This window comes from Cricetulus griseus, chromosome 7, assembly GCF_003668045.3.
Source record: "Cricetulus griseus strain 17A/GY chromosome 7, alternate assembly CriGri-PICRH-1.0, whole genome shotgun sequence".
In the NCBI taxonomy this organism is placed as follows: Eukaryota; Metazoa; Chordata; class Mammalia; order Rodentia; family Cricetidae; genus Cricetulus; species Cricetulus griseus.
Window position 1 is genome coordinate 109,191,223 of NC_048600.1, and position 17,103 is coordinate 109,208,325.

Here is a 17,103-nt window from a genome sequence, read left to right on the forward strand (position 1 = left end):
TTCAAATATAAAACTTGCCACAAATAGTCTTCTTTCCACAAACATCCCAGTTCTCAGCATCTAGAAACCAAGGACTTTGGTCCTATATATATTTCTTGGCCCAGGTGTGGTATAGTGGACACCAGTTCCATGTTTTTATACAAACCCTCCCATACCCACAGGCGCTTCCTCCTTCTGCCAAAACAAACTTTATTGCACCAAAAAAAGGAAAAAAAAAGAAAACTTCATTTATGTACAGTCAGATATAAAGACATCTCTTTGACTCCTGTGCATATATTTCCTCAACTTAAGATTAGGGCATAAAAGTCAGGCTGCTATGCCAGACACACTCTGCCCCATGGCAGGGCCAAGGAGAAGATTGTCACTTGAAAGTGGGAACACTTAAATGGATGACAGACAACACTGGACCCACAGACCAAAGGCATTCTTCTCGGCCCTGGACTAGATCTGGGAATGGAAGAGGGGAATTGGAAGCAGGGTCCTTTTCCAAGTCTCCACATCTGACCCAGCCTCCAGGTAGCCTAAACGAACTTCTGTTCCCCAAGTGAGCTGTCTTTGTCCAGTTCTCTGCTTTCTGCCCTCCCAAGAGGTCCCTCTCTGTGCCCTATCTTCTCCCCGTCTCTCCAAGGAGTCCCATGATCCACAAGGCAGAGACCTTTATAGCAGCGGGCAGGGCAGGTAGTTCTCTCCATTCCTCAGGGCTGGACACTGACCAGAAGGCCTGCATCACACGGATCACCACCCACCTACTAGGAGTCAGAACAGCAAACCTGAAAAGTGTGAACTGTATCAAACTGGGATGGATTCCTCTGACCTCGAGCCACTGAAAACATATTTTTCTGATTCAACCAGCTGAAGGATCACTGTAGTTAAATTCAAAAAACAGAGCCACTGACAAAAAGGGGAAAGGTAAAAGGAGGAGTTTCCAGAGTCCCAGCCACAATCCCCTCTCGCCAAAGGCTCTCCATGTTCACAAAGCCCCAGGGGATGTAGGTGGGGCTGAAGGAGGACAGAACTACAGACTGGGATGAAAATACAAAAGAACAGCTAAACAAAATAGGGACTACCATCAGTCTCCCCGTGCTCTACCCCAAGAAAAACACCCTCATTGACTAGTATTCAGGAAAATCTGTAAGAGACTATTTTATGTAGTGGCTCAAGTCCCATACACGCTGCAGCTGCCTGTGCTGGGAACCTTTCAAATCAGTGATTGTGGGAACACAGTAAGCAGCTTTCCTCTGATGCCTGTGCAGGCTTCACAGAGACCTGGGCTCAGTCCCAGTGGGACTTACTTTCTACCTGTAACCTAGAATGCTGAGGAAATGGAGCAAGGGAGAAAGGTGCTCAGGTGCTAGGTAAAGCTTACTGACAGCAGCCCAGACTCCACCACTGTTCCTTCTCTTTGGTCTGCCTAGAACAGTGACTATATAAATTAGGAAAAACAAAGTTATGCTGGCCCATGGGAAATAATAGGGGAAGGGAAGAAAAGGGTGTTGGGAAGCCCTGCTTCAAGACTGAAGACAAACAGATAACCAACCAGACTGCTTAAGTGTCACAGACAGCACCCCCACCCAAACTCCCAGTTATCCCTATAAACCACTTGGGCATGCTCCCTCTTGGATTCTCATTTTCTGTCTTCTCCTATCCCTAATTAGCTGGCCCTGCAGAGAGGTGTGTTGGTTGTTTAGCTTTGCCAGAGGCCAGCACTCCAGGTACTCTCACAAAAGTACCCTGGCCCTGATCCAGGATTGACTATAGCCCCAGGTGCTCCAGCACCAAGGAGGTCAGATTGGAAACAGCCCCACTCCCACACCCTGGGATTGAGTTTGCTTGCTTCTTGTCATCTTGCGGGATGCCGGGATGCCGACACTTTTGAAGGGAGATGCACAGTGCCTCTCCGTCCCTGGGGTGAGGGGAGGGGCTCTGCTGGGACTCTCAACAGAGTTGGGGAAGGGGCAAGGGAGCAGGGTCTAGACCCTCAGGCTCCCATGCAGGTCTGTTTCTGTCCCAGATGAGCTGCTATCAGAGTCCATTTCAGCATTCTCATTATGGAGCCTCTCCAGCACTTTCTGCCGAATCAGTCCCAGACGCATCAAGAGGGACTGGTAGTCAAAGTGGCCCCGCTTCTCTCCAAAAGGGTCCTGTGGGGAAAAGGAGACAAGGGGAATGGAATATTCACATCTATGGCTCAGGCTAGAGTGCAGCTTTGAAATGCAAGCTCACCTACTGGGCCACAGGATGGCACAGTGCCCCACAGGTGGTCCAAGTGAAAGTGTATTACTGCCCCAAATAAATTCGGATCACACTAAAACATGTTAGCACTCTAAAAGCAAGCCACTACGCAGAAGAGGATATGGGGGAACTCCATGAAGTATCAAGGGAGACTATAGTGGGTCTGTGTTTTCTTTTTAATTTTTTTGAGATTTTATTTATTTTTAATTTATGTGTACCAGTACATTGCCTCAATGTATGTCTGTGCAGCACATATGTGCAGGTGCCCATGGAGGCCAGAAGATGGCTTTGGATCCTCTGGAACTAGAGTTACAGACAGTTGTGAGCTGCTATGTGGGTACTGGGGATCAAACCCTGGTCCCTGGGATAGGCAGTCAGTACTTTTAACTACTGAATCATCTCTCCAGCCCTGAGAGCCTGTGTTTTCATTTAACCTCTGAAAACTCAAGAAAATAATCTCCATCTTCTGTCCTCATAGAAGACACTTTCTTTTCTAAGGTCACAAGTAGCTCTAAACTTGGTACTGACTTCCTGATTAGCCCCTGCCCTCTTTCCCCAGAGACCTCCATTCCTATCCAAGTTTCTGGGGAATGCTCCAGGGTCACCTAGCCTTGGTCTCTCAGTCTGTGTCCTCTAGATCAAAGATCACTAAGCTTTATTTTATTTTTTTTTCCTCTGAGACAGGGTCTCACTGTGTAGCTTTGGCTGGCTGGCATCCTGGAGCTCACTTTGTAAACTACATTGGCCTTGAATTCAGAGATGGATCTGTTTCTGCCTTCTTAATGCTGGGATTAAAGACATGTGCCACCACACCCAAAGATCACTAAATATTTTGTAGATGTAACTGTCTTCAAAGTACCAAAAATAACTATAGTTTTTGAAAGTAAAATACAGGAGTGAGTTGAGTTCCAGCCAGCCAGGGTTACCCAGTTAAACCCCATCATTAAAAAAAAAAGGGGGGTGGGGGGGTAGAGACTGGAGAGATGGCTCAGAGGTTAAAAGCACTTGATTGCTCTTCCAGAGGTCCTGAATTCAGGTCACTACATGGTAGCTCACAACCACCTGTAATGAGATCTGGTGCCATCTTCTGGCCTTCAGGGACATATGGTACTGTGGGGGGAAAAAAAGGAAGCTGGACATGGTGGTGCACACCTTTAATCCCAGTACTTGGGAGGGCGATCTCTGTGAGTTCAAGGTCAGCCTGGTCTACAAAGTAAGTTCTAGAACAGCAGAGTTATTACATGGAGAAACCCTGTCTCAGAAAAGAAAAGAAAAAGAAAGAAAAAAAAAAAAAAGAAAAGAAAAGCTATACAGGAAGAATTTAATGGTGGCAAATCACATGGCTGGGGTTCAAGAAAATGGGACCTTCCTTTGCACAGCAGTGGCAGTTGCATACACAAAAAACTATGCAACTCACATTACTCCCTCCTCTGCACACTCCTCATAAAAACCCCTCTAACTTTTTTCTGTTGTGGTTATACAGATTCATTCTCTCTAAGTCCCATGCATTCTATGCATGTGTACTACCAATGAACTACATCCTCAATCAACTTGTATTAGTACCCAAACATTAGTCTTGGGAGCAGGTGTCAGTGGTACCAGTCATAGTCACTGTAACAATGGCCCACCCTTTTCATTCATGAGGATTATAGTCCTCAAGGCTGGATTCTACTTTTACTCTGGGACTATCAGTTCAATATTCCTTCATCCTTGGCAACGTCTCCCTGACCCTCATCTCCCCAGAAACTGCTCCTCCCATCGTGCCCCTCACTCAACACTATCTTCCTTCACAACCTGAACACTAGTAATTGCTACCAGGTACCAGTGACATTTTCTCATGGAGAAGAGACTTAGGCAGGCTTCCTCTAATGTCCCCTAAAAAGTACTTTGGGGAAACAAGTTTATCCTTAGCCTGTCTTATCCTTTCTCCTCAAGCAAGGCAGGTAAGGGGATACAGAAGCTACCAAGAAACAAACACCTGCTATGAGAGTGTTACATAAATAGAAATAGCTCAAGAAAAGCTGGAGAAAGACATGAGAGTTTAGTCAACTGTCTAATTCATCCTAATCCTGTTTTTCTTTCTTTTGGGGGTTACAAAGTTTGAACCCAGGGTCTTTTTAGTGCCAGGCAATTTTACCACTAAGCTAAAATCCTCAGTTCTTTATTTAAAAAAAGGGTCCTATTAAGTTACCCAGGTAGCCTGCCACCATCTCTCCAGTAACTGAGATTGCAGGCATGTACTGCCACATCCAGTCAAGTAATCCCATTTCTAAGCAAGAGCATCAGCAAGACTCTCATCTTCTAATCAAGCAGATGAGTCTACTATAACTTGGTCAGTAACACACTCTTTGCTAAAACAGGTCTCCTGCCCACCTTGGAGGGTTTTAGAGACAGGATTTCTCTGTGTAACAGCCCTGGATGTCCTGGAACTCTCTGTGTAGCCCAGAATGGCCTCAAACTTAGAGATCCATATGCCTCTGCCTCCCTAGTGAAAACAAGCTCCTCTTAAACTGGATGTGGTAGTACATGTCTTAATCCCAGCACTTGGGAAGCAGAGGAAGGTAGATCTGTCAGTTCTAGGCAAGCCTGGTCTACTTAGGGTTCTAGACAGCCTAGGCAACATGAGACCTTGTCTCAAAATAAATAAAAGGCTTCTCCTTAATCTGCATTAAAAAAACAAAAACAAAAACGAAAAACATCCCTGCATCAGGGTCTTACTATGTAGTCTAGGCTGGTCTCTAATTCACAGCATTTTCTCCTGCCCAAGCCTCTCAAGTACCACAATTGAAGAAATGCATCACCATGGCTAGTCCATGCTTTAAAAATTTACTATTACTGTATGCAGGATGTGTGTGTATGCCATGGCATACATACTGAGGTCAGAGGACAAGAGACAACCTTGTGTAATCAGTTCTCTTTCCACCTTTACATAGGTTCCTCAAATTAAATTCAGGTCACCAAGTTTATGTGCCAGTTGCACTATCCACTGAGCCATGTTATTGGCCCCATCACAGCCTATTCTTATAGGAAGCCACAACACATTTCCCCAGTACAAGCAGTTACCACCATCAGAGTAAGAATCAGCACTACACACCTATGGCTACCCTAAGCTACCTTTCCCTGTGAGCCCTGAGGGTCACAGGGACAGAATTCCAACAGTGACTCTATCATCTTTTGAGATTCTGAGCAGTCTGGATGTTCTTGGAAGGGTTAAAGTACTAGACTAGAAAGGAAGGAGTTGTAACATATGCTCCAGAACAGATTGCTCCAACTTGACTATGACTATACCGTAACTAGGAACCATCTCCACAGAGGCTCTTAAACAAGTCAGTCTTTTTTCTGGCTTCAGCTCTTCAAATGACAAAGGATTTTTTTTTTTTTTTTAAAGATTTTATTTATTTATTATATATACAGTCTTCTGCCTGCATGCCAGCAGAGGGCACCAGATCTCATTCAAGGTGGTTGTGAGCCACCATGTGGTTGCTGGGAATTGAACTCAGGACCTCTGGAAGAAAAGTCAGTGCTCTTAACTGCTGAGCCATCTCTCCAGCCCCCGACAAAGGATTCTTAAGTTGTGACATTTTATGAGATGTGGATGTAACCTGTGTAAGAGGGAGATTTTTCATGTTCTGTGTAGGGCTTCTAGAATTAGCAACAATAGACCGTATTACCTGCATAGTCTGGCCTTGAAGATGTAGGCGATCTTTGCAGGCCACCTCATAAAAGTCATAATATTCCAGGAAGGACTTCTCCATCACTCCCCTGGGAATTGAACAGACAAGTCAGAAAGATGAGGCACAGGTCCCCCACTCACTTCCTAATCTTAGAATTTTTTTGTAACTTTCTTTTTTTTTTCTTCCGAGACAGGGTTTCTCTGTGGCTTTGGAACCTGTCCTGGAACTAGCTCTTGTAGACCAGGCTGGTCTCGAACTCAGAGATCTGCCTGCCTCTGCCTCTGCCTCTCGAGTGCTGGGATTAAAGACGTGGGCCACCACTGCCCGGCTCATACTTCATATTCTTTTTTTCTTTTTCTTTTCATACTTCATATTCTTAAAGAACTAGAAAACTGCTGTGTGATATTGGCACATACCTTTAATCCCAGCACTTGGGAGGCAGAGGCAGGCAGATTTCTGTGAGTTCAAGGCCAGCCTGGTTTACAAAGCTACACAAAGAAACTGCTACACAGAGAAACCCTGTCTCAAAAAATCCAAACAAAACAAAACCAAACAAACAAAACTAAAATAAATAAATAAACAAACAAAAAACAACACAACCAATCCTCTTAACAACTTGTTGGATAACTGCAGTCATTTGTTTTTTAAAAGCATGAAGCAGACTGGCACAATGGTGTAAATCTGTAACGGTAGAACTAAGGAGGCAGAGGCAAGAGGGTCAGTGGTTACAGGCTAGCCTTAGCGGATCCTCTGAGCACATACCGCAGGGGTTCAGGGCAGGGGCACTTTCCCTCCATCATGTCACACACTGCAACTCTGATGGTCTCGTGCCGGATACATTCATTATAGTTTTTGCTGTCTCCTGGATGTCTTTCCTGTAATTTGAAAGATGCCAGAGCCATTTAGCCAAAGAGAAAAATCAGTACAAAGATCCTCAGGGTTAGTACAGAATATATGACCCAAATACACACATACAGTCCAAAAACACCTTACCCACCACAGGTCCAAAACAAACAACTAAGTCTTGGACCCTTGACCTCCCTATATATAAAAACACCTATTCTATTATAGGTCAAATGACTATCAGTTAAACTAGATCCATCAGATTTATCCTGAGTCTCAATAAAAGGCTTATTACATTAGGATTAAGTGGGGAACAATTCTGGAGCTTCCTGGTTAATTCCTTTCCGTATCTGTAGGGTTCTACCAACACTAACTACTATAAATTTATCAAAGGAAGAAACTTTAACTTTTTAAACAAAAAAGTCAAAAGTTGGGAGCTAGACATATGTAAATAAGTTATAAAGCACTTGGCCCTAGGGTTCTATCCCAAACATACATGTGCATAATGCACTCATGTGTACACACACACAGGTTAACCCTGGACTACATGAGACCATCTGAAAAACAAACAAAACAAAAGCCTCTATTACCTCACTTGAAAACTGGAACAATATTTACCTCATAGCATAAACATTGAACAATATACATATATAGCAATATCACAGCCTGGCATACAGCATTAACCTTGGCAAATGTGTATTTCCTCTGACCTTTCTTTGGCAATTAGAACTAGAATATTCTTGCCGTTACTAATGGCTAGCTCCTTTAACTACACAAATAATATAGCACACTATAATAGCTAGAAAAAGCTAGAGAAAGACAGAGACCTGTGATTCTCACTACTGGGAAATACTGAAGCAAGGAGATCAAAACTTCAGAGTCTGAGGGCTGGAGAGATGACTCAATGGTTAAGAGGACCAGAGTTTGGATCCCGGCAATTATATATCTATAATCTCTTGCGACTTCAGCTCCAGGTGATCCAACACCCTCTTCTGGCTTCCATGCCATGTGCATATGTGCATGTACACACCACACAACACACACTCAAGGACAAGTAACAAAAACAAATCTTACGAAAAAAAAAAAAGTTCAAAGTCTGCTTAGAATATAGGCAATTCAATACCAGACTATTCAACTGCTGAAACCCTGTCTCAAAATAAAAAAATGCTGGGTGTGATGCCATATATCTTTGATTCCCAAACTCAGGAGACAGAGGCAGGTGGTCTCTGAGTTCAAGGTCTACAGAGTGAGTTCCAGGACAGCCAGATATATAAAAAGAAACCCTGTCTCAAAAAAAAAAAAAAAAAAAAAAAAAAAAATCAACAACAACAAAAAATTCAAAGAAGGGTTAGCTCATGGTGGAGTTTCCTAAATTCAATCCTTGGTACCATGGGTAGTGGTGGTGCTGGACAACAGCTACCTTAGCAGGGCAGTAGTCCCTATGAAGCACTTAAGGCTATGCTGTAGAATGCAGATACACTCAAAAAACCCCACTGGCATGGAGCTGTAGAGACAGCTCAACAGTTAAGGGTACCTGCCACTCTCCTAAAAAACTAGCGTTTGATTCCCAGAACAGATATAGTGGCTGATGTCTGTAACTCCAGTCCCAGGGGACCTGATGCCCTCTTCTGGCTCTATGGATATCAGGCACTTATGTGGTGCACAGAAAAAAACACCCATATACATAAAATTTTAAAAAAATTAAAAATTCCTAAAGCATGCTCAAAATTGATTTACAAGTGACAACATTTACTACCACTCACTAGGTTAACTCAAGCGGAAAACTTAATGGTGTCATTGTAATCAACTGTTCGTTCTTTCTTTTTTTTCTTCCTTTCTGCCCCCCCCCTTCTCTTCATAGCCCTGGTTGGCCTCAAATTCAGAGATTCATCTGCCTCTGCCTCCCGAGTGCTGGGACTAAAGGTGTGCACCACCACCACCTAGCTCACTATGCAGTCTTACCTGGCCTAGAAATCATTACATAGACCTTGCTAACCTTTACCTCACAGAGATTTACCTGCTTCTCTGCCTCCCTAGTACTGGAATCAAAGGTATGCTTCACCATGTTCAGCTGTTATTATAATTCTTGCAAATAAAAGAGCAATCATGTCAGTTCCCTTTCTACGACCCCTGATATTGCAGGCCTCAGCACATAGCCCAACAGTCCTTACCTGTTCAAAGCCTGGCTCGTTGTGGTAGGGATTCTCAGTCATCAGGGACTGGATGGAGATAAGCACAGAAGAGATGCTCTGGGCTGGGCTCCAGGCAGGGCCAGTCCATGTACTGCAAACACAGTGGAGGGACAGGAAGAGGGTGATGCAGACATCAAGGGAAGACTGACAGCAGCAGCATCACCATCATTAGTGACTCACCGCAAGTTTCTCTTTCACTATTAATACTTGAGAAATTCCCAGCCTCTGCCTCACTCTCATTTACCAGAACAGTCAAATGTCTACATCTTTATATCAACTGAGAACAGAAGAAAACAGAGAGCAAGCAAGACAACTCTGAAAAGACTTTCTCTGAGCTATTAAAGAAACAGTAGCCAAGGAAGATTAACCTACCAAAACAAGGATCCAAGTTAAGGAAAATAACTTTAAAAGCTGTCTGAATGTTAACCTCTGTGACTTCAAAAGGCTTATTTATTGGTGGTGTCAGAGTTAGGGAAAGCAGAGGCACAAAGGTGACTTAAGCTGTTGTCTATGAGGCTACATGTTGAAGTTCATGGTTGGGGACTCAGCTCTGTAACAAGCCAAGCAGTGTAAACTCTTTTGAAGATATACAACTCTGCCAAGATAGAAAGGAAGATGGTGCATTCCTAGAATAAGGGCAATCTGACAATATCTGAAAACATCAGAGGGAAAACAAGCTGAACACCAGGGAAAATAACCCACACACTTTTTTGTTTGTTTGTTTTTTAGACTGGGTCTTAGAATAGCCCTGGCTACTATTCTGAATGCCAGAGATTACAGGCATGAACTACACCACTCCTGACTAAACCATTGCAGGCAATAAAGAGAGTGGGCTACTTGGCCATCAGTGCCTTTTTTCTTCTTTTTTTTGAGGAAGAGTCTCTCTAATGTACTAACCGTCCTACAACTTGGTACCCAGAGTTGTAGGTACCCAAGGTACACTAGCCTTGACCTTACAGAGATCTGCTCCATCATGCTTGGCAGACATTGATTTTAGCTCAATTAATTAACAAGATTCCATGAGAGATAAAAGCAGAACACAACCTGAGCCAAGACTAGCTTATTTAACTGACCACTGCCCTTTCCCTTCTACACTTGATGATGGCCAAGTCAGGGGTGTGGCATAGTAACTTCAGAGGCTGCTCTCACACAGCAGGTCCCTAGAAACTCTGCCTTCTACCCCCTACTTTTCATTTGTGGGAATTCAAGTCAACAGGGTCAGCTCATTCCATTTCTTTTGGCAGTTAGTCAGCCCAAGGGTTGGTTCTTTCTACTAATGAAGAAAAGGAATTAGGCCAACAAAGGTAATGTAGCTAACTAAAAATATATAATAATTTTTCTACTCCATGATTCTTAACTGTAAAGTTTCTATTTCAGGATGGATCTTTCTTTTTCATGCAACACACTTCTGCCACTTTCACTCAACCACCATTCTTTGCCTGTTCCTTGTATGAGCTGTTAAGTGTCCAAAATGGCTTCACATTAGCTTATTGAGGGAGAACCTACTTTCTACACATACACTTTGCAGAACAAATTTCATACCAAACCCAAGACTCAATTGTCACATCACCAAGGGACACACACATAAACCCAATCCCACCAGCAGACACACTTCATAGCCTGATAAGGTGAAGGACTTATTATGGGCAATCTCCTTCAACTAGACTTCCCGGTTAACACCTAACAAGAGTGTATCATATCCTTAGATGTGAGAGCTCTAGGAAAATATGCACCATATTTCTAGTATGTTTCAGCTGCCTTTCTTTCTTTTTTGGTTTTTCGAGACAGGGTTTCTCTGTGTAGCATTGGAGTCAGCTGCCTTTCTTACACAAACACCTAGAAATGTGCTGAATGGAAGAAAGAAACAGGATTACCAGTTTGGAGAACTTTCTCAACATTCGATCCATACATATTCTCTACCTCAAGGAACTCTGGACCACAAAAGAACAATCTAAAAACATGCTACAAGGCGTTCTTCATTCTGAATTTTTCACTCACAAAGGCAACTGATACAGAATGAGCAAGAACTCCATAAAGTAACATCCCAGTAGCACACAGTGAGTATACTTGACACCTGTTTCATATCTGATATGATTTCCAAGCTCAGACCTTTTTATTCAGTTGTTAAATTGTCATAATCATCATTACCACCACGGCCTCCAAAGACACCCATTAAGAGACTCCTACCAGACACCCACTGCACAACTACAACAGTCCTGGAACCTTATGGGAAAAAGTAAGGCCCTAATGTCTGAAGGGGTTAGTTCTCACTGGAGTGTACAGCATAATCAATCACCTGCACACCCCCTAAAAGCAGACCACTGATACACCCCAGAATTTCTGGCACACTTCTAGAATGGGGCCTCCAAATCTGCTGCTGTGGCAGCTCAAGGACCATTTAAGTAAATCACTTATAAGACATTCCTTACATGTAATAATTTGATTTTACTTCTTTCCATCTAGAATAACACCAGTCAGGAACCATCCCGAGAACTGAATAGTCAGTCACTTTTATGCTGTGGGTTCAGATAAGGAACCCTACTTAACGATGGCTGCCCTAAAGTGATTATTTGTTAATAACCAACTTGGCCACTTAGAAGTCTCCTCTTACCCTAGAATACTCAAGCAGACTTTCCCATTGCGGTAGAAGTTGGGGTTAAACCTCACTGTGTTATTGCCCGTTGTCATCAGTTTGACCCGAGGTGGGTGGATGGGATAGTCGGGTGGACACCGAAAGACGAACAGGAAGAAACCCCCTTCATAAGGAGTGTCAAATGGGCCTGTGATCAATGCATGAATCTGCAAAATAAAACCTCATCTCAAAATTGTGAGGTGACACCCCACCACAACCCCTCCTGGCTTCCATCTACTACCCCCACCAGAAGCAGTGACCATCAGCATGCATTGTCTGGTGTTCATATTCCACTTTCTCATCATACAGAATGAACTGCCTGGGCTCGCTCACGTAAGCAGCTCTTCAATTTAAGGAAATTCCACTATAGTGGAGCAGCATCATACTCCACACTGGGAGCTTATATTCAAAAGTTAAAGCCCAAGGTGAAAAGTGACCCTAGAAAATTTTACCTTAAAAGCTTTTTTCCCCCATCAGACTGCCCTGATTGGTATATGACAAATGGAACCTAAATATGTAGAACAGCAATTTCTTATGTTTAAGAAACTAATACATACTTTCTTACTGAAATATTTGGATTTGCCAAGGTTAACCATGCTTATGATGCAACTCCACTCTATGTTTGTATGATAGGAAGGGGAAGAGAGGGACTAGAGGTTACAGCACCAGTGCCAATAACAGTACAGAAGTGATGACTACAATGGATGCATAGGGTGTCTGCTTGCTTCCTCCAGAGGATCAAAACTACCGTGTCAAAGATACCAAGAAAAATGGGAAATTCCAGTCCACTTACAGCCAACAGACCATCCCCCCAAAACTCAACATTGTTGTTAAAAAAAAAAAAAAAATCAGTATTCCTTAAAACATAAAGTTCTCTTCCTCTGTAAACTATAATGACTCGATCATATAACCACCCCCCCCCACCTCCATGCCCCATTTTTTGAGACAGGGTTTCTCTGTGGGATGGTCCTGACTGTCCTGGAACTTGATTTGTAGACCAGGCTGGCCTCAAACTGAGATTCACCTGCCCCTGCCTCCCTCCCAAGTGCTGAAATTAAAGGCATGTGCCACCACCGCCCACCTAATTCTACCTCTTTTTCTTTCTTTTTTTTTTGGGGGGGGGGTTCAAGACAGGGTTTCTCTGTGGCTTTGGAGGCTGTCTTGGAACTAGCTCTTGTAGACCAGGCTGGTCTCGAACTCAGAGATCCGCTTGCCTCTGCCTCCCCAGTGTTGGGATTAAAGGCATGCACCACCACCGCCTGGCCACTCTACCTCTTTTTCAAAGGGTCCTAAGACTTAAGTGTGCTCAGAATTTAAACAGTAAAAGGACCTTGCATTCCCATGCTTCAATCTATAATCCTACCTTGCCCTGGTAACACAGCAGGTTATATTCTAATCTGCAAACTCTGGAAACAGTACAATTCTAAGGCCTCAGATTAGCATATTACTATAGCATTTGACTGGAAACATTTCCAACCACGTTTAAAATTTTTTTTTTTTTAAAGAAAACCTAGGGGGCTGGAGAGATGGCTCAGAGATTAAGAGCACTGACTGCTCTTCCAGAGGTCTTGAGTTCAATTCCCAGCAACCACATGGTGGCTCACAACCCACAACCATCTATAATGAGATCTGGTACCTTCCCCAGGCCTGCAGGCATACATACAGGCAGAACGCTGTATACATAATAAATGGAAAAAAAAAAGAAAGAAAGAAAAAAGAAAACCTAAAGTGAGTTGGAGGCCAGCCAGGGCTGTTACAACACAGTGAAACCCTGACTCTAAAAACAAAAATTTCATATATATATATATATATATATATATATATATATATGTCACACACATATATGTCAGCAATACAGAAGCTGAGTTTTTACTTTAGGAAATCAGAACTCATTATTTTTTGCTTGAAACACTAGATTTTGGAAATCTGATTTCTTCCCAACATCAGCTTATGTCCAAATTCACTCCTGAGAACATTCAATGATATGCTAGAGGAATATGATCATTATGTAGGAAGCTTTCTGTGCAGAGGATGAGAGAACAGGTTTCTGGGGGAGGGAGGTACTCCAAACCAATAAGAATAGGAGCCTTCACCACAAACACTCCAACCAAGATGGCCTTCCCTCACCTGACTTGCAGGAAGTACCACAGTAAAATTCAAGATGCTAAGATGGAAGATCTGGGGGTACAATGAATAGGGTGACCATAATTTATCACTAGGGTGGAGATCTGAGAGGGAAAGAGTGGCCTGTTAATAGCTAAGCTGGAACAAAAGGTACATCTTGTCAATCTGAGGATTTTCCAAGCCAAACAACACCTGTGTGTACCCTAACAACAGACCTACTTACGATTCTGCTCTACTTCTCACTGTGTAACTTTGGGCAAAGCACTTACTTTCTTGGAGTTTTGATTTCTTCCTCTATATGAGGAAAGCTAAATAATGTTTTAGGCTCTTTCAACTCTATGAGTCTAATTTGCCAAATAATCCCCCTGCCCCTCCAATAAAGTTACATACCTTAGTCATGTCAACAGTGTCAGGTACAACAAACATTCCTGGAGGAGGCTCCTTATAAATGGACATGATATCCCTGTGTAACAGCAAAAGGAGGTAGAAGGAGTGAGGAAGGAAAAGGGAAAAACCCTTGAGCAGGACAGCTGTTACCACCTCAATGAACCCAGGGGTTCGAGAAAGTGGTGCTTGGTACCACAAATGTTTGCACTGTCTTGTTGGCTGAGAAATCTCATCTGAATACTTGTCAGGCAGGCAGAGAACAAATTATTATCAAAGGGACATTGTTTCCTGGGGGGGGGGTGTTGCTGAGAAGAAAAATAAGCCAACATCCTCCCAATGGTATCAGATGTCACCCAGGAAAAGCCATGTCCCATTGACTTCTTTCCACATGGAAACTCATTAACTTCCTACCTATCTCCCAGATTTCCAGGTACTACAACAGAATATTGGTTTTTTAAAAAGTAATTGGGAAGGCATCATTAAGTCTACTACAAAACTTGTTCCATAAGCCACAGGGTGGACCTTTGCCGGTAAGGAGACTGCCTGAAGCCAGCAGGACCAAGCCTACCATGGCCTGTGTGTACAGGAAACTAATAGGATAGAGTTCTTCATGTTGGGCAGAAGGGAACCCTCTGAAATTATCAGAATTTCTTATCTGGAAGATGACATTTGGTAACGATAGATGAAATTTCTACATCATTATCTAATCAACTAGAATGGATCAGTTGAGAACTGGCTCAAAAAAAAGTCAATTATGAGGAAGTCCAGGGACATGGTAGGATTGTGGAGCAAAGATATGTTCCAGCCAAACTCAAAGGTGTATCAAGACTGGGAGAAACCGGGCGGTGGTGGTGTACGCCTTTAATCCCACCACTAGGGAGGCAGAGGCAGGCCGATCTCTGTGAGTTCCAGACCTGCCTGCTCTACATACAAGAGCTAGTTCCAGGGCAGCCTCCAAAGCCACAGAGAAACCTGTCTCGAAAAACCAAAATAAAAAAAAAAAAAAAAGGACTGGGAGAATCAAATGGTCTTAAGAGCTGACTCTGAGTTAAAGTTAGAGGTGGTAGTCTCTGTGAAGTTGCTGTTCTGTGCCAGGCACAGAAAAAATATGCAGGTGGCAAACACCTGAAGGGACTTGCAATGTTCAGGATAATATCTATAAGAGGCATGAAGAGAGTCAGTCTGGTCAATCATGGAAACAGGTTCCAGAATTAATAGCTCAACAGTGTTACACTTTCCTATGCACTAGGTACTATACTAAGTAAGCACTTTTGCAAAAACACATTTATCTATGAAGTGATATGATCTAAGATCAGTCACCCAAGAAACAAGCACAGAAAGGCCCTAGGCCTTTGTTCCTATATTTGAAGAGTACATCTACTTCACCAAAGTAAACCAGACAATCGGGGGGGGGGGGTACAGGAAAAAAGTTCTTGAATAGGATATCACAATCCAGAGTGATGCTAGCAGGGGAGGAACGCTAAGCTTCTGGAACAGGATTGAGAGTGGGACAGCTTTGGGAGGACCAAAAAAAAAAGGGGGGGGGGCTCAAGAGGAGATCTGGAAAGTCCGAGAGGCTAACTAGATCTGGGAAAGGGACCATATGGTGGGAATCTGAGGAAAGGTAAGGTAAAAAGGAAGGCTGGATTGAGTCTGCAACTGGGCAATGAAGGCAGAGTGTGTTCCAAGCCGGGCTCCAGAGGAGACGAGGGGGGACCTATGGGTGGGGCCTGAGGGCAGCCTCTAGGTAGGCTGGTGGGGTATAAGAGGGGAGGCGCGAAGGGCGGGACCCAGTGTTGCTGAAGAGCAAAAGGGTCGGGTTTCGGGCGAACGGGAGGGGTAGGGATGGGGCGTCCGGAACCTAGCCGCAGGGCTCACCGGAGGTCGCCAAGGGGCGGGGTAGGCCCGAGGGCACTCGTAGATCGGTTTGGGCTTGCTGAGCTGAGTGCTGAGGAGAGAGAGGGAGGAGGAGGAGAGACAGATACTAAAGCCCCGTTAGTGGAGGCCGGCAGGGTTTGGGCCTGGAAGACGTGAGGCGGGAGTGAGCCCCAATAGGGAGGGGGGGCGGGGAAGGTCGAGACCTGGAGCGCCCGGCTGAGGGAGGAAAAACCCCGGCTCACCGCTTGATCCGAAGAAGACACTGAGGTGCGGTTCGCTCGCCGTCCCAGTCCGAGCTGAGCGTGGGGTCCCAATGGCTAAGCAGTGCGGCCCCGTGGGCAGCGGCCGAGGGCGGGAGTCCTGGCAGCGGAGCCAGGCCGCTCCCCGCCCCCCGGCCCCGCCCGCCCGCCGCCGCCGCCCGCCCACACATCCGGCAGGAAAGGCGGCCCGAACCCGCCGCCGCTCCCGCTAACGCCGACCACACCGGCAACACCGCTCGCCCCTGGGCCTGCCGCTCCGGCGCCCGCCGTCGCCGTCGCCGCCTCCTCAGTCGGACTCTCCGCCATCGCTGCTTCGCTTCCGGGACTGCTCAGCAGCACGTCCGCCGACCAGAGCGGCCGCTGCTCCCGCACCACCGAGAGCCGGGCCAGAGTGTCCCCACCCTCCGCTTCCCCAACCCGGGCAGCGCTGACTCCGCCCACCCCCTCCCAGACCAGCGAGAGGCGGGCTGCCAGAGCGTCCACCCACGGTCCTCCAGGGCTGGGGGCGGGGGCTAGCGGACTAGTCGTTCCTGGCTGGCGCTAGTTGTGCTCTGCTCGGTGGGCTCTGGCAGCCCACCCCCGTGGGTGGCTTCATGTTCGAGTGTTGATCTGGGCGAAGAAAGTTCAGGGAAGATGGAGAGAGCCGCAGCTTCTCTATCAAAGGGAGGGACCATCGGATGCTCTCCTAGGGCAGGACTGAGGTCCAGCTTCCCTGTAGGACGCTCGAAGGGAGGGGAGCTTGACCACTTTAGGACCCTTCACGTCCTCGTGGCTCTGTGATGGATCATGCCCCATCGTGTTCCCTCCCACCAAGGTCTACTGTTGCCCCCAGCCTGCAGCTGGACCAAGAGGGAAAACGGAATGACAACCTGCGAATGAAA

At 45.1% G+C, this 17,103-nt stretch overlaps 1 protein-coding gene across 1 annotated transcript; it reads right to left on the reverse strand.

Moving 5' to 3' along the window:
- Positions 1-169: 169 nt before the first annotated feature.
- Ube2z (ubiquitin conjugating enzyme E2 Z) lies at positions 170-16,528 on the reverse strand. Its single transcript, XM_027424236.1, is given in 8 exon segments — positions 170-2,141; positions 5,904-5,994; positions 6,669-6,781; positions 8,921-9,032; positions 11,553-11,740; positions 14,088-14,160; positions 16,205-16,381; positions 16,383-16,528. Coding segments are annotated over 8 exon segments (1,071 nt in total). The 3' UTR covers positions 170-1,970.
- Positions 16,529-17,103: the final 575 nt, after the last annotated feature.